The sequence below is a fragment of the Siniperca chuatsi genome, linkage group LG3 (assembly GCF_020085105.1).
Source record: "Siniperca chuatsi isolate FFG_IHB_CAS linkage group LG3, ASM2008510v1, whole genome shotgun sequence".
In the NCBI taxonomy this organism is placed as follows: domain Eukaryota; kingdom Metazoa; phylum Chordata; class Actinopteri; order Centrarchiformes; family Sinipercidae; genus Siniperca; species Siniperca chuatsi.
This window is the reverse complement of record NC_058044.1, coordinates 5,988,720-6,007,089: the sequence shown is the minus strand read 5'-3', so window position 1 is coordinate 6,007,089 and position 18,370 is coordinate 5,988,720. Positions and strand designations below refer to the sequence as shown.

General features: G+C 39.5%; 1 protein-coding gene across 2 annotated transcripts; it reads left to right on the top strand.

The window, feature by feature from the left end:
- The first annotated feature begins 18 nt into the window (after positions 1–18).
- LOC122871594 (transmembrane protease serine 6) lies at positions 19–18,076 on the top strand. 2 transcript variants are annotated; one of them, XM_044186907.1, is made up of 18 exons: positions 19–614; positions 3,782–3,905; positions 4,578–4,720; positions 5,238–5,305; positions 6,609–6,790; positions 6,941–6,982; positions 8,340–8,544; positions 8,724–8,860; positions 10,109–10,221; positions 10,392–10,501; positions 11,139–11,281; positions 11,420–11,518; positions 12,116–12,229; positions 12,611–12,727; positions 13,151–13,319; positions 13,710–13,987; positions 16,250–16,386; positions 17,449–18,076. In XM_044186907.1, exons 1-18 carry the CDS (start codon positions 525–527, stop codon positions 17,611–17,613), a joined length of 2,436 nt encoding a protein of 811 aa, XP_044042842.1. In that variant the 5' UTR covers positions 19–524; the 3' UTR covers positions 17,614–18,076. The 2 variants fall into 2 exon arrangements, with proteins under 2 accessions (XP_044042842.1, XP_044042851.1); XM_044186916.1 differs by lacking the exon at positions 6,941–6,982.
- Positions 18,077–18,370: the final 294 nt, after the last annotated feature.

Here is an 18,370-nt window from a genome sequence, read left to right as displayed (position 1 = left end):
GACTCACTATATTGGGGATTCTTGTTTTCGTGGAAAGTGCAATGAACTCTGGGAAATTATTTGAGTACGTGAGTAGCCAGACCCTGATTAATTCCCATCAGATTTACTTGTGCAGGGAAATTGACTGGGAGCATCACTGTTGCTAGGTAATGACATCAGCATACCTGTACCCACCTGACTCACTGCTGCTCCTTTTAGATGAGCAAGTCCTCTACATGGATCATTAGTTATAATCAAGACATCAGTTATGACTTTGTGGATGTATTTTGGTTTTATTCCACTTTTATCCAAAGCATATATATAACTCAACTCATCTCTTAGCAATGGACAGATCGAGACAGCTTTGGGAAATATTGATTGACTTTTTTTTACCTTTGGACTTATAAACAGAAAGGGAGCCGTTCTTTGTCTGTCGGAGCAACATGTCTGGTTATGTGCTTACCAGAGATGCTAAATAAAAGCTGTTAAATTCAGACATCGATGAGCCCCCATGGAGAGTGAGATGATTTCTCAAGGAACAAGGGATGTGGAGTGATGCAATGGCACTTGGGCACGGCTCTAAGAAGTCAATTTCATGTGACCAAGGGGTCACACCTGCTTCTCTGAACAATGGGGTCAGTAATGCTAATACTAAAATAGCCACATTTGTAATCTAATATTTATCACTCAGTATGTTCAGATTAATGTATGTCAAAGCCTTGGAGTTGTCAGAGTAAACTAGTGTTTAACAGAATTCTATATATGTAGGCCAAAATGGAGGCAAATGGAGGTGCTTGTATTGGTTTTGAATGTTGTTTTCACTGGTTGTGACTGAAATTTCCACAAGATGAAGAAGTTGCATTCATATGGCTTTTTAATACAGATATTCATACATATAATAAAATAAAATAAAAACAAAGATACTGTATCTATTTGAAAGGTTTAGGCTTAGGTTTAGGTTTAGAATGTTAGGCTTAAGGTTTAGGTTTAGGCTCAAGGTTTATGGGTACAGCTGAAAAGTGACTGGTTTTCATTTGCCTGCACATAAAACCCCCTTCCTGATATTGTGGGTGGAGCGGAAAAACCCGGACTTCTTAGTCATTGTCCTAAGTGACTTTAACAAGGGAAATCTCCACCATGAACTCCCCAAATTCAGACAGTTTATTAAATGCCTGACCAGAGAGGAGAATATTGTGGATCACTGTTACACTACAGTCAGCAGTGCCTGTCACGCTGTCCCCCGCACTGCACTGGGACAGTCTGACCACACCATAGTCCACCTGATTTCTGCATACAGGCAGACATTAAAGCTCTGTAAACCTGTTGTGACGACATCAAAGTAGTGGACCAGTTAAGCTATGGAGGACCTTCGGGTGTGCTTGGACTGTACTGACTAGGATGTTTTCAGGACTGCTACCAACAGTCTGGATGAGTTCACAGAGGCTGTGATGTCATACATCAGATTCTGTAAGGACTGCTGTGTACCATCACGCACCTGGGTGAGTTACAACAATGACAAACCCTGGTTCACAGCTAAACTCAGACAGCTAAGGTTGGAAAAGGAAGAAGCGTTCAGGAGTGGAGATAGGGACAGGTTTAGGAAGTCAAAGTACAGGTTTAGCAAGGCGGTGAGAGAAGTTAAACGAGAGAGACTACAACACCAGTTCTCAGCCAACTGCTTCTGTCTGGAGGGGGCTCAGACACATCACCAACTGCAAACCTAAGCCCCCCACTTCATTAACGACTGTCGCTTTGAGAGACAATTGGACAGTCCTGACAGAGCCAACAGGCCTGTAGATGATGCAGTAAATATGGCCCTCCACTTCATCCTACAGCACCTGGACTCCTCAGGAACCTATGCCAGGATCCTGTTTGTGGATTTCAGCTCTGCTTTCAACACCATCATCCTGGCCCCGGTGGTGCTGGAGGCCAGGGCAATGCCATCTAGAGCAACTATGTCTTCAGTTTTGTCAGAGTTTAACATCAGAAAATTGCAGGTCATCCAGGTGTTTATGTCCTTATGGCACGCTTGAAGTTTAGCTAACTGTTTCATCTGGCTTGATTGATAGATATAATTGGGTATCATCCACATAACAATGAAAGTTTATGGAGTGTTTCCTAATAAAATTGCCTAAAGGAAGCATACATAAGGTGAATAGAATCGGTCCAAGCACAGAACCTTATGGAACTCCGTGATTAACTTTGGTGTGCACAGAGGACTCACCGTGAACATGTACAAACTGAGATCGATCTGATAGATAGGATTTACCTAGGATTAACCTGCTTAGTACAGTTCCTTTAATGCCAATTGAATGTTCCAGTCTCTGTAATAGGATGTGATGGTCAATGGTGTCAAATGCAGCACTAAGATCTAACAAGACAAGTACAGAGACAAGTCCATTGTCTGATGCAATTAAAAGGTAATTTGTAATTTTCACCAGTGCTGTCTGTGCTATGATGCACTCTAAATCCTGACTGAATATCCTCAAATAAACTATTGATATTTAGAAAGTCACACAACTGATTGCTGACTGCTTTCTCAAGGATCTTAGAGAGAAAAGGAAGGTTAGATATAGGTCTATAGTTGGCTAAAACCCCTGGATCAAAAGTGGGCTTTTTAAGAAGAGGTTTAATTACAGCTACTTTAAAGGACTGTGGTACATAGCCTGTTAATAAAGACAGATTGATCATATCCGGTAAAGAAGTGCTAACTAAGGGTAAAACTTCTTTAAGCAGCCTAGTTGGAATAAATAATATAGAACATAAAAAGGCCTCTGTAAAGACCTCTGTAAATCGTGTTGCATTGTTGGTAAAGTAGGTGCCAGATTTTGACGGGAAGAAGAATGCATGGAATAAAAAAGACTATAACTGGTTCTGCTGCACCTATTTTTATCCTTTTTTAATTGTTTATTGTGAGTCTGACAATGTTATAGGAGAGCAATGCTAAATCGGTGCTAAATCTTTTAAGTAAATTTTTAATGCTGGTAAACATAAAAAATGTCCTTTTAAATATATGCATATCTAAATTGTAAGACTTTTGTTGATTTTTATTCACATTATTTTAATTCATGATGGAGCTGGGTAACATTAAAAAAATGTGTTTCCACAAACTCACTTGCTTTGCAGGGAACAAATAGGATTAAAGTTCATTTATCCAAATATCCAAAATATGTTATTGTGCCAATGATTAATATATATAGTCATTATCACGCCTCTAAAACAGCATTCAGTCCAGGTTGGGACACTAAAAGTAGAGAAAGTGGATACATTAGACCTTTAAACTAAGCATGCATTTAAACTCACCTACCTTTTCCCACATCACAGTAAAAATACATTAGCATCATTCATTGAAAATTGTTGTAGTTCGACAGGAAAGCAAAAATAAATGCTTTCTTAAAAAATTACATACATTTTTCTTTTATACATGCTGTGGTTTTTGTTATTATGAAACTTGAATGATTCCTGGTTCATCACAGCAGCAACAATTCATCAGTAGTCATTTGTTAATAATATAGAAAATTAAAAGTAAAGAAATTCGAAATATATATAACTAATAACAATGTAACTAAATTATTAGTTGCTTAGTTGTGGGCGATGAGAAATGTAAAAACAAGGGAGAGAGAAACTGAAAAACCCTAACAACCCCGTAGCTAAACATAATCCACTGGGAAACCATCTCAGTGCCCCGTATTCCCTGATGTGCCCTCACTCAGGCACTGCATGAAAAGTCACTTCAGACTGGATTTTAGCAGATTTAAATGTTTAACCCAAAGAAAGTTAAAGTTTTGTCTGTTCCCCAAAGGTAGGAGCTGGTGCACAAGCTGTGGCTCCAGCCACCACTAAGACTCTGTTCTGCAAGTGTCTCCTGGCCTTCCTCATCATCATCCTCATAGCCGCAGGAGCCACACTGGCCTGGTACTTCCTGGGTAAGGACTTTTCTCTTTATTTATTAATTAATTTTCTGTAACTATTGGATGGATTTCTATGAAATTTTGTACAGATACTGTATTCATGGTCCACAGAGGATGACTTTGGTGATCCACTGACTTTCCCCTTGATCAGCAGGTCAAAGTTTTCATGTATGAAATATCTGATTGTTGGATTGACACAACATTTTGTACAGATATTCATGATTTCTAGACGATGGCTTTTCTTGTAGCGTCACCATGAGGTTGACATTTGTGGCTCTGAGTGACATGTCTCAACAACTATTGTATGGATTGCCATGATATTTGGCTCATGGTACATGTCCCCCTTGGGATGAAATGTAATAACTTTGGTGACCCCTTAATGTACTCATCTGGTCACAATTTTAATTTGTCCAATATTTTGGTTTGTGACTAAATAGCATAAAAAACTAATGACATTCCCATCAGCTATTTTGTGGTTACTTCTGATTAGCAAATGTTAGCATGCTAACACACTAAACTAAGATGATGACTATAGTCAGCATTGTCATTGTAAACATGTTAGCATGCCGACATTAGCTAAGTACTGTTGTGCCTCAGTCTCACAGAGCTGCTAGCCTGGCTGTAGACTCTTAAGTTGCGTTTATTTATGCTGTGTTGATCTTCATACAGTACCTTCCTCTGTAACAGAATACAGGGTTTGGGTGTTGGAGCCTCGTGTCCAGCAGCAGTACACGGCTTATCTGTCCATCCTCAACAGGAACTTCTCTGCTGATCTGTCCTCCCACAACAGCCCTGCATTCAAGAAAGAGGCCAAGGGGGTACAGAACATGGTGAGCAGGGACCATGAATTCCTCTGATACTGATGTCCACTAAAATAGCTTGGTTCACATCCTAAGGGACCCATACTGCTTCTGTTTTTATATTTTTCCATTTAATTTCTTTTTTACAATGCAATTAAACTACCTACCAAAAAAAAAACCCCAGCAGTACTGTGGTTGGAAACCACTCAATGAGACTATATAGGTAGATATATTGATTCAGATCAATTCCAATGAATACATGTTATTATTGCAGTAGCTTACACAAGTGGTACAACAAAAATCTTAAAAAGTGTGTCTAAAGAAGCCCTAGACGAGGACTAGCGTAAACTAAAATGGACTAAACTACCATTTAATAGGTCACTACATCAGATCAGGCAAGACTAGAAATAACAGACAAAACAATTCTCAATTAGCATTCGGGAGAGAATCTGAGGGAATAACTGACATGCTGGATTATGCCCACTAAATCTTCAGTGTTGAATACCACACATGTGAACAGGTGATATTGTCTCTCTCTGTCTTTCAGGTAGAGAAGATAATGAAGGGCTCGAGTCTTTCTCGATACTTCAACTGCACCACTGTGTTCGCCTTTGGGTACGTGGATCAAACTTTTTCATATACAGTACAGTGATAATAAATGGGGAGAATAGTAGAAAGACGAGAGTGACAGAATTTACATACAGTAAATACGCAAGTCTGCTAACATCTTGGCTTATAGTGGATGCTTTTGCCTAGAGGGAGAAGCGCAAGAAACAACTGTTTAAACATAAGACAGCTCACTCTGTTACCACATGTTGATGCTGGTTAATATTCACTTCATTCATTCATTCATTCATTCATTCATTCATTCATTCATTCATTCAATTGATCAGGATCTATAATCAATAATTTGCTGATTGATAAGGACCATGACCACCTTCAGTGAGGGGGTATGGCTCAGTGGTAGAGCATGTGACTGCAAATCAAGATGTCTCCAGTTCAAATCTGGGTCCCCCTATGTTTGTGCAGTTATACTCACTTTCTCTGTAAGCACCAGTTTGGATACCAAATTGGAGCAGAGGGTTGAACTGAATTATGGAATATTGTATTATTCAAAAAGGTGTGCTTGAAAATTTAGTTTTCTGCCTGTAAACTGCATTGAAATCTTGTATATTCAGCTCTGTGCTTGTAGGCTTGATCCATTTTCAAGTAAAATGTGAGTCTGCAGCAATCTTAACTTTGTGGTGCTTCAACCAGACCATAGGCATATATGTGGAGCATATACCTTCAGTAAAGTTGGCTGGGTGAAAAGCCATTTAAAGCCATTTTCACATACTTGTGTACATAATAGTCCTGTCTATTCTTTTACCTTTATTTGTTCAGCTTTGTTGTCCTTGTTATTAGTTGTTACTGTATGTCTATTTCTGTGTAAGTACATTAAGAGCAATGAAAAAAAAGTCAAATTCCTTGTATGTGTACACATATTTGGCCAATAAAGCAAATTCTGATTCTGATTTCACTGTATTTTATAGTCTAGTCAAGACCATGTTTCAAACTATACCAAATATGTCAGGCTTAATCATATAAAATGTTCTATTAAGGCTGCACAATGCATCCAGAATTTAAAGAGCAATCTAACATCAGCAGAAAATATTGTTTTGCTGACCTCTAGTGGTTTGATTTCTCACCTTGCTGAAGTGTACTCCATGGTGTGTCTGTACACTGTGACATCACCCATTAGTGATGATGGTCAGAGGTGCAACACACTTGAAATGTACAACCAGAGAGCACTGCTTTGTAATACCGCTTTTCAGCCTGATAAATGTTAATAATCTTGTGTATCATTTATTGTTTGTCTCTTGTCATTTCAATACATCTTTAACTTCTGTGTATTTTGGTCTCTACTTTGTTTCTGCAGGGAGGGGAGTGTTGTGGTTCACTTCTGGATACTGATGTCTGTGCCAGGCAGCCATGTTGGGAGGGTCACACTGGATCAGGTCACTGGGAGCCTAGAGAAGGGCCTGAGGTGGTACAGAGGGTCAGAGGAGACGGCTAGCTTTGATGGATACCTCCTCCTCCTCCCCTCGCTGTCTGTCAGTGGTGAGAGCAAGAAAGTAGCAGAGGCACAATGTGTGTGTGTGTGTGTGTGTGTGTGTGTGAGAAAGATGAAAAAGTGAGAAAGATGGAAATGAAAAGTGTTTGAATTGCTTTACTTTAATATTTTCTGTCTTTTTGTTCTGCTCCCAACAGAAACTGACTCCAAAGTTATAGAGCTTTTGAAAGCCTCATTTGGTATCACACTTTATTTTCATTTGCTTGTTCATAATTTCTTATTTTGTATTCATTTATTCATTTTGATTGAATTGTAATTAGCATGCAGCCCAAAATATATTTCCTTGAACAAACATTTAAGGCATAGAAGCAACTGCAGAAAATAATTTGGGCTTTTTCCATGTAATATCATACATTTATGGTTGTTCCATTATGAGATGGAAATGAGAAACTCTAACTCCCACAATGATAAAATAAAAAATTAAAATAAAAGTCACAATAGACAGTATCAACATCTAGTATGAGACATGTCAAACAAATTCTGGACATATTTATATTTTCAAGAAAAGTATCATCTAGAAATTAATTTAAAAAGATTTATTTCAGTAATTGATCAGTTGAGCATCATGTTGAGACAGATATTTGTTTGAGTAACCCATAGATTCATCTATGATTTTAAAATACTGATTTGTGACAGTTAGGAAGCAGATGTTTTCCAAAAAGACTTAATTGATTATTTGAAATGAACTTAACCCTAACATAACCCCATTTGGATGCTTACTATAAGAAAACATACTTGGACAAGCAACACAGAGGTTGTTGGTATTTTCAAACAGCATATTTACAAGAGAAAAAGTTTTGAGGATGAGGACTAACCAATGTTTTGGCAAACGTAACACTATCTTGGGTAACATTGGCGTGGGTCGCTGAAGTTTAAGCTTCCCAAATCAAATAGCAGGACAGAGCCGCTATTGTTAGCTTAAACTATTCACTCATAGCATTGGCTCCCACAGAGTGGACGTGTCGGTCCTGAACGGGAGTCTTTCTAATACCACACAAAACAATGTAGTTAACTAGATAATGATATGCTAACTCTTTGTCTTGGAAGCAAAGCTAGGTTGCTACTTTAGGTAGTAAGCTAGTAAGGGGGTATGCTAACACTCCTAGTTTACGTTAGAGCAAACAAAAACACGGTTTAATCAATTCCTCACACTTTTGCTCTTGTGTTTGGTTTTGGAAATGTGATTAAAAAAGACATCAACTTCCAAACTCTTTGTTTAAACTGCTTCAACATATAAAGAAATCCAAAGACTTTTTACAGACCTGCCGTGATTAGTTACTGATGCTAAGTTATGATTGGACGATCGCTGTTCAAAGGATGGGTTGAGCAAAAGGTTGTTTTTCATTCAATACAGTAGCTCCAAACATAAAATCAAGGCAAAACATGCCACTACAACATGATGCAAACATTCATGTCCTACTAGCTGTGACAGATAAATCAATAAACTACTATAATGACTCAGCAAAATATACTTTAACACAAATCCCAAAGACCAGCTCAATTCTAACAAAAATGTTTTGACATATTTTCCACAAGACTGCTACCGCTACCAGAAGGTGGTGTCCAGCAGCCCTGTAGCTCTCCGTGGCCCCGACACGCAGCGCTCCTCCTGCCTGTGGCACCTCCAGGCCACCCCCGGCTGCCAGCTGGAGCTCCACATGGAGTGGCTGCTGCCAGAGTGTCGGGACAGGCTGGTGGTGTACAACTCCCTCACCCCCACCGATACTCACCTCATCACCTCGTGAGTTTCATCCACAGAGTTAGACAGATATATGTATTAGCTTTTTTCTCACCACTGTCAGTCATTGCATCATTTGTAAGGGATTAAATATTTACTCTTTTTATTCATTAAAGTCTTGAATTTTTCACTTAAGAGGAGTTACACTATATCTTTCCCACTGTCTCCCTCTGTCCTCCTAGTGTGTATGGCTGCAGCAGACATGAGCGTGTGGTGCGTGTCCTGTCTTCAGGTGAGTGGATGACGGTGGTTTGGAAACAGGGCCTGTACAACTATAAGGACCCCTTCTCTCTGTCTGCACAGGCCTGGGACCGCCAGGGTAAGCCCACCTTAAAGTCCAAGCCTTTTTTTACTAGTTCAGAAATGTTAATACAATGTTACATACACAAACTGAGAGGAGATAGAAGATGTAGAAGATGAGTTAAACTCAGCCTCAGTGAGCAGAATCAAATAACCACAGCTTTTTTTAATTGATAGACTGAAGCCAAGTGATAAAGTGCAATTGTTAAGATTACTAAGCAAGACTAAGAGTCTACAGCTATGCTAGCTGCTCTTTGATGCTGTAGCCTACTTAGACATGTACTCGGTACAAGGGATCACCAAGTTATTGCAACTCCTCCTGAGGGGAACTTGAAAGTCTGTACCAAATTTCATGGTAATTCATCCAATAGTTGTGAAGACATTTCACTGAAAACCACAAGTGTCAACCTCATAGTCGTGCTAGAGGAAAAGCTGGGTGATCACCAACGTCATTAGGATACGTTGTCTGGGAAACATGAATGTCTTTATCAAATTTCATCCTGCAGATGTTGAGATATTTCAAAGAACATAACTTTGACCTGCTGATTCCACAAGAACAAAAGTCAGGGGATTGCCAAAGTCAGTAATCTTCATTCTCTGGGGACCATAAATGTCTAAAAAATACAGTACATGACAATCCATCCAGTAGTTAAGATATTTCAGTCTTGACCAAAGTGGTGGATTAACCAATGCACTGACCAACAGAAAGACCGACATTGCCACTATGCCGCTAGCACGGCTAAAAATATTACCAAGCAATAGGCTACCAATTAGTTTGCCCAGCTAACCTTCCATATTTTGTGTTAGTTAATTAGCCTGCTGACCTGAGTTTTAACCACCATGAATTCCACTGTCACTGATAGAGGGTTTTTTTCTACAGTATTTTGACATGCAGCAAAGCTGTAAACCTCTCCACTTAGTCATGCACTCTAAACGTTTGTGTTTATTCAGCAGCTACACCCACTTAAGTTTAACTAGCCTTAGTTGATTTTCTGCCAAAATTACAGTCTAGTAAAGCATCCCCAACATGGCCTATTTATTACCGCTTTGGACCTGGTCATGCCAGGTTGTATCAACACCTGCAGGCTCTGTTTTTTGTGCTAGGTGGAAATCTCTCAGGCCCTGAATGCCACAGTATTTATGATGATCTTTTATTTTCTGAGTTTCTGTCCTATGTTTTCTAGTTGAAATGAATGATGCCACAAAGAAGAATGGATTTGTATTGTGGATTGAAATACGTCTCTCTCTCTCTCTCTGTCTTTCTCAGACTGTAACTCCACTATAGAGCTGAAGGCAGTATCAGGGGTCCAGGGGACACTGAGGACACCTTTCTTCCCCAGCTACTACCCCCCCGACACCAACTGTACCTGGAGCTTTACTGTGAGACCCTCCTTCATCCATGTCTTCTACTTCTTGATTGATTGAATGATTGATTCATTAAGTCCTGTTAACCTGTTAACCATATACAGCCCCTCATATTAATGATAAATGTATGTTTGTGTGTGTTTGCACTTTATTCTATTTTTGTGTTTATTGCCATGTGATATCAGATGCCCAGTGTCGGGATAGGCTTGTCTCTGGAATTTGAGGGCTACGAGCTGAGCAGAGCCAGCTACAACCAGGCCTGTACCCAGGGACAGTGGATCATCCAGAACCGCAGGTAAGCTGTGAGTTTAGCTGGTCTATAAGAACTGAAGGTGACTCGGCCTCGATGGTCAGATTAACCTGCAGTGTGAATGGATCTAATACAACAGAGCCCAACAAGATTTTATGAGCAGCAGTCCAAGCCTCATTGAGACTGAAATCTAAGTGGATCTAATGAAAGTTTAGCTGAAGGGGCAGGAAATAAAAGCAAAGCAGATGAGAAGTCAATATCTATACAGGTTATGTTGTGCAGACTTTTCAATTGGTTTTGTAATAAATAAAAAACACTAAAAGACCAAATTACAAAGTAAAAATGTTATGTTCATATCACCTTATTCTATTCTGTACTAAACAACAGGGGGCAGTAGCATCCCATAACTTTTTATGTGAGGCTATTTTTTATTTAAATTTAGAGGTGTTTTACATTTATATTTATTTTTAATCTTACAAATCTAACCAGTATTTAGCCAGGATAGGTTTGTCATTAGTGCCTTGGACAAACTGAGCGTCGAGTACCTTGTGTAAGGGCACTCCATAGTTATTTAAACAACACTTCTCAAACCTGTGGGCTTCCACGAAAGCCTTTTGTTGTCTCTGCATGGAAACATAACTGGAGTTTTCATTGAATTTCAACACCTCTGTCCTTTTCTCAGACTGTGTGGTACCAGGGGCCTGCAGCCATACAACGAACGCCTCCTCCTGCTCTCCACCATGACCACTGTTGTCATGACATCAGAAGTGTCACTCACAGGGCCGGGCCTTCAGCTGCTCTACAGAGTCTTCAACCTATCAGATCGTAAGTTGTGAATGCAGGAGACACAGACAAGAAATTTGGATAAATTAACTGCTAAGTAATATTTCTATTGTGCTTCACTTATGTTTATGAACAGATTTTTGAATTGTGTGTGTGCATGTGTTTGTGTGTGTTTTATAGCTTGCCCAGGCCAGTTTCTGTGCACTATTAATGGCCTGTGTGTTCCTGCCTGTGATGGAATCAAGGACTGTCCCAATGGACTTGATGAGAGGAATTGTGGTATTTATTTAGGTTTTAAATTAATTTCACACATAATTTGTTGTACATATATGTATGTATATATACATATTTTCTGTTGACACATGGTGCAGAAGAAAAACGTAAATGGGTCGGACCATCACAGAAAGCCAGTGAAGCCCAGTGCATTTAGATGTTGATACTGTCTGGCATCCAAATGGATTCAGAAGATTTCGAAAGAACAGGCCCATCAGATCAGATCAGCATCACCTTCAGACTTTTAGACCAGCCAGCTTTCGTGAACAGCATGCTGACGAGGTTCATGTTACAGATGTTTGAACAATCCTGCCATTAGCAGTTTTTATCACATAAAACTAGCAACTTCTTAAGGGACATGTGTGGTGACATGGTGTGGCGGTGGATGTTTGGGTCAACCCTGACGACAAACATTCAAGTTTCAAAGTTCAAAATTTAAACTGTAAATGAAAAAGCACAGCAGACTACCTCTGTTTGCTGCACCATAATGCTGAAGTTCTGTTACAATGTCTTTCTGATTTTGTACCTTAGTTCAAAAGACTGAATGTTATTGAGTACATATGGACACACATGCAACCTGGTACATTTCCCTGTGTGTTTCAGTGTGTGTGGCACAGTTCCAGTGTCCAGAGGATAGTCAGTGTGTGGACTACTACAAGGTGTGTGACCGACACCCAGACTGCCCTGAAGCAACGGACGAGATGAACTGTACTGATGGTAACACATTATCACATATACAAATACACACCATCGCAAGCACATCACACACCCACAACATTTCATGTAGATTTTTGCAAGATCTAGTACCTTAATTTTAATCTTTGCACTTTATTTGTGTCATTATTTTACCTCTGTAAAACCAATTTTCTGACCTCAGAAATCATGTATTCTCAATAAAACTTGCTGTGTACAGTATAATCAGATCATCAAATTAAATCATGCAACATTAACTACAAAAATCAACCAACTCTCAGTCCTGAAATGTATTGTGTGGAGGCTGTAACAGCAGCTAAGCAAAGCATTGTAGTTCAGTGTTATTGAGTAGCCTAAATGGACACACATGTAAGCTGGTACATTTCCTTGTGTGTGTGTGTCCAGGTGTGCAGTGTACAGATATGACCTATCGGTGCGCTGATGGAACGTGTCTGAAGAAGCCGAACCCAGAGTGTGACTTTGTCACCGACTGCCCCGACGCCTCCGATGAGAAACAGTGTGGTGAGAAGATAAACACACCCAGTTTTTATGTTTTTTATTTCACTTGAATTCAGTTTAGGCTGTATTTTGACTTTATACTTTAAAATTTTGTGATGTCTTCATGTTCTCTTTGACAGGTTTCTCAACATTTTCTCAAGCTTAATGTCAACCTGTTTTTTAATAAAAATTAAATAAATCAATAAAATCTGATTTGATTAGTATGTAGGAAGAATTAGACATACTGGATGTGAAAAAAAAGCAAAATAAGAATACACAGAGTACAACACACAATAGTTTTACTTTTTTTGCAAAAACTCTCTCAATGATTGAGGTCTTTTTTTTTTTCAATACAACTATGCCGATTCTATTTACAGTCCATAAATTAAGCATATATGCTGTCCGTATTTGCAACTGTGTGTTTTAATATTCTGTGTGTGTATTCAGACTGTGGCCTGAGGCAATTCTCCAGCCGAATTGTCGGAGGGACCAATGCCACGGAGGGGGAGTGGCCATGGCAGGTCAGCCTGCAGGTGCGGGGTACCCACATCTGTGGGGGCGCGCTAATCTCCATCCAGTGGGTGGTGTCCGCTGCCCACTGTTTTTATGACGACCGGTAAGTGCAGGAAGAGACAGTAGGAAGTGGTGTGTTGATTGCCATTGTGTTTATGTATTTATGTACACTCTTGTCTTTGAAAGCCAGAATCAGCTAGCTGGACCATGACCAAAACGATAGCTGCAACATCATGCAGAGGATTAACAATCCTCTCTTAATGTTCCTTGTATGGTGATTAAAAGCTTCAGCATTCAGTGAGTGTTGAAATTTCAGTGGACAGGGAAAATTTTGTTCTAAAATAGAAAGTAAGTTTGTTGGCAGTCAACAACTATACTAAGTAACAACTATAAAAATCAAGATATTATATGTTATTTGTGCTACTGAAAGAAAAAAAATGTCTTACTTATTGACCCTGTAACACATAGCAACTTTTTTCCCCTCCTCCTACAGTCTCTACTCCCCTTCAGCATGGACTGTCTACCTGGGTAAACTCCTGCTCAACCGCAGCAGCCCTACTGAAGAAGTGGCCAGAGTTCAGCGGATCCACCTTCACCAATACTACGACGATGATTCCCACGACTATGACCTGGCCCTGCTGAAGCTGGACCGGCCCGCCTCTATGCTGCTGGCTGGACATGCTCGACCCGCTTGCCTGCCTCCGCCCACCCACCAGCTGGAGCCGGACCTGCTCTGCTGGGTCACCGGCTGGGGGGCTCTCCGTGAGGGGGGTGAGGATGGAAAGAGGGAAGGGCTTGGGGGAGATTTGGAGAGAGGATAGAGGGTGAAATGAAAGTTGTGGAAGTAGTGTAATTGGTAGACAACGGGATATATTTTGGGTGATCACTTTAACTTTCCATGTGGCCTCTAAGAGTGGTTCCCAATTTTTATGGCTTGTGACCTCTTTAAATAAAGCAATATCCGCTACTTCTCATCACAGGTTGCATGTTTATAAATTGTGAAAAGTAGAGTAATTTTCCTATCAAAACCTCAGAGATTGTTAAATTTTAATTGTTGAAGTCTTGTTAAAGTAAACATGGAGTGAAGTAAAGAACAGGATTGGGATGCACTGGCTATTCCTATATCTGTTAAGTTCTTTGTATCTACTGGCTAGTTTCAAACTAGTGATTTACTAAATTAGGTTGCACCATTACGACTATGGTATGATATGGTTCTGTAGTGCTATCCATCAAAAGCAATCAGCTATGTAATAGAAACTCATTGTAGCATCACAATCTCTAAAATAACTGCCAAAAATACAGTAACAGTTTTAGAGTTCAAGCAATATATTAGACTTAACAGCCAGTTACAGTTTTATTTATATTGGCAAACATGAAGAAATATGTTTCAGAGTTAGCAGTATCCATGCAGTTTAGCATGAGAGCGAGATATCAGATTATGCTAACCTAATCAATGCTATTTAGTCATTAATTCTGACATTATTAGCATAATGTTTTTGTAAGGAAAAAGTTTAATTTAAAATCTTATTGGTTCATTAAGCAGCATTTTGTTCAAGTGTCTGGTCAGATATGTCAACAAAATTTTATATTACCTCTTTTACTCTTATATTACTCTATATTAGCAAGCTAATGTTAGTTTTGTTAGTTCATTTAGCTACACACAGTTAAGACTACCAGTTAGTGGGTGTAAATATTTACACATGTAACAACTCTGTTACACTACACCAAACCACAATGGGTGGGATTAAACATTCAACGCTGAATCCCGCCCCTTTCTGCAGGCTGCAGCCAGGTACACCTCATAGCCTTACCGCCTAGACATACACGTGTATATATCAATGGCCTTAGAGGGTGCATCTACTGTATACTAATAGAATCTGGAGTTACAGTACTTAACATTCTATCTTGTATAGGCTTTGCCCTCTAAGGCTATCACTAGTGGGATAAGGGGCGAAGCAGGATGTGGTCCATGACTTACTGGGTCCGTCCAGTACCCACAAACGACTGTGGGTTAGTGGTAGAGCGGGTCCATCAATCGGAAGGTTGGCGGTTCGATCCCGGCTTCCCCCAGCCCACATGTCAAAGTGTCCTTGGGCAAGACACTGAACCCCTAATTTCCCGAGGGCTGTGCCTTGGCATGATTAGTTACTTTGCAGTTCTGCCATCAGTGTATGAATGTGTATGAATGGGGTGAATGCGATATGTTACAGCTTTGAGTAGTCAGAAAGACTACAAAAGCGCAATATAAGTACAGTCCATTTACCATTCAAACACACACGAGAAATCAATAACCACCTCACTAGTGTGTCACATCACACTATCATATATGCACAGATGGCACAGAGACAGTACAGTACAATACTTGATATTCACCATGAGGGAATGAAACTGGAAAACAACATAAAGCCTACTACTGTGGAAGTGGAGACCATTGTTACGCACACTTTTAAATTAAACTATGCAGTTTTATAAACATGAATCATTTTAAGATGGACTTTTATTTGGTGCTTTTGACTTGTTTATTTTATAAAGGCTGATGTCTAAGTGCAGTATTTGCTTTGTTACAGAGTTGTTTTATTTGTGTTACAGGATGAGCAGTAAACTTTTTTCCTCTGGCACTGCATAATGCAGTGTTTTCACAGGATGTGATTTTATATGACTTGTGCAGCCTTTAAAAACCCCATTTTATCAGTGGCACTTTGAAATAACAGGCAAGATGTGGAGAGTCTTTGTGGGGATGGTAATGTGGAGGGAAGTGGATATGCTATTATGACAAGAGACCAAAAACACATGAAATTAAAGATGCAGGAGGAGATAGAGTGATGTGGATGGAACTGTGTGAGTTGTGGTTTCTGATGAATTATCTACCTGTTTGAAGGCTGTTTGAAACAGAAGGTGTTGGAAACCACAGTTTCGGCACAGTTTCATAAAAATTCACAAGATATACATGGCTTTGTAACTTTTGAGAGAAAAAAGCTTAGGTAGATTTGTGTATATTAAAGTGCAGTTATGCCACTATATTTTCCTCTTCAGGCAGTGCCAGTAATGTGCTTCAGAAGGTTGATGTTCGCCTGGTCAGCGAAGAAGCCTGTGTTCGCTCCTACGGCCACCTGGTCACTCCCAGAATGCTTTGCGCCGGTTACCGGAGTGGAGAGAAAGATGCCTGTCAGGTACAGAGAAACACATACATACAAAACCAGAATATATAATGCTCTTTTTTCATTTAATTTCACAATCCAGTTTGAATTTAAAGCTGCACTATAATCAATATTTTTACATCAACAATAGATTAAATTACTATGTGAAATATATGGTGACATAAGTGACCCACAGTGACCAACCCACAGAGAATTATCAACTGACTCTGCACTTCCCTGCATCTTTTCGGAGGTTTTTAGCATCTTTAAACTCATACTTTTATATTTTTACAGCCTGCACCTTTACTCTTTTGGTTCGCACCCACAGCTCTTATCAACCTAGTTTATAGCTGCAGCAGCCAGCTGTTTTCAGTGAAAAAAAACACTGTAGTGGAGCATTTAGCAGCTAAAGAAGTCAGTGGAGAGCAAAATAGAGCTAAAAGGAGAGTGAATATTGGACTTATATCGGAATTGACAGAAACACAGTTCCAAATGCTAATTTTGCTTTGTGTCTGCCAGATGTGTAAAAAAGCCACTGTTTGCTGACACATTCACCATGACAACTTCATAAGGTGTCAATGTTGTGTTTAGAGCTAGAGTCGCGCTGCACCCAAGTGGCAAAGCACATATTCAGAGGCTTTATATTTGGCACTACATACAGTTATCCAATACACATATTTTATAGTTGATTGGTGTGGTTTGGGTAGAATCATCCAGTCATGTTATATGTAGTCTCTCTCTTTCTGACTGGATGTATATCTGCCAGAAGGAACAAAGTGGAACAGATTCAATGAAAAAAATGTCTCATGTCTGCAAAACATAGCCCTGCTAGCTAATGCATCTCAATGTAAATACATATATGTTGGGTGCATCCTGAAATGTCCTCAAAGTCCTCAGGGTGGGGAATTTGTGTTCCCCATAAAAAGCCCATTGTACAGGCCATTAAATTAGTTTTAAAAGCCAGACATTCAAGCACAGAGTGATGTCATAGTTGAGTCACCAGTATTGATCAACAGCCTTGTCAGTTATTATGGTCATTTTGTGCTGTAGAGACACTGAAATCTTACCCCCTGCCCTTTTAACATTGCCTGTCAGGGAGACTCTGGTGGTCCCTTGGTTTGCCAGGAGCCGACGGGTCGCTGGTTCCTGGCCGGAGTGGTGAGCTGGGGCAAAGGCTGCGGGCGTCCAGACTACTATGGCGTCTACACCCGCATCACCAGGCTCAGTGACTGGATCAAGCAGGTCATCAGCAGCCCCTGAGACAATGAGGATCTTTATCATCCTTACATCAATATCCTCATAACCTAAAGCTGGGTGCAAATGAAAACATTATCCACAGGATGAGATGCTTCTCATCCAAACAGGTGGTAAAGTGTGATTCCATTCTAAGTCATTATATAATAAAGCTAATTATAATCCACCTTATTTATGTGGCACCTTTCAGAACTGATATAATATAATGTTTATCAAGAATGCAGTAAAAAGAAACATGCCAAAATAAAATAAAATAAAATTTTAGTAAGAATGGTAATAGGACTCAAATAAAATAAGGATTTTTTTAGAAGTGACAAGCTCAGGTTTAAGAAGTGATTGAAATGTAATGATAGAGTACAATGAAAGCAATTTCACTTGACTGTAATCCCTTGTTTGATCATTTACTCTCCTGCAGAAGAAATCATCTATATTTTAAAGATATTGAACTTAAAGCAATTTTTCCCCATAAGTCATCCTCAAGTTTTTATAATCAAGTTTGCAATATATTGTGTTTATTTGCATGTTATATACAACAATACAAGCCATGCTAGTGGCTGTCTCGGGCTGTACATAGGAACAGCTTTATGACCAAACACCTGCAAAGCTCATGACATTCCCAACAGCCTCAGTTGTACTTTGCGTTTAGTGCTAATTTGCAAATGTTAGCATGCTAAACTAAGATGGTAAACATTATACCTGCTAAACATCAGCATGCTGACATTGTCATTTTGAACATGTTAGCATTGGATTGGGCAAGTATTGG

Excerpts from the sequence above, each read along its gene's own strand:
- LOC122871594 (XM_044186907.1), top strand. The coding sequence starts at position 525 with ATGTGGAGTGATGCAATGGCACTTGGGCACGGCTCTAAGAAGTCAATT. Across the intron at positions 10,502-11,138 it reads TGGATCATCCAGAACCGCAG|ACTGTGTGGTACCAGGGGCC; the intron begins GTAAGCTGTGAG and ends TCCTTTTCTCAG. Across the intron at positions 13,320-13,709 it reads CACTGTTTTTATGACGACCG|TCTCTACTCCCCTTCAGCAT; the intron begins GTAAGTGCAGGA and ends CTCCTCCTACAG.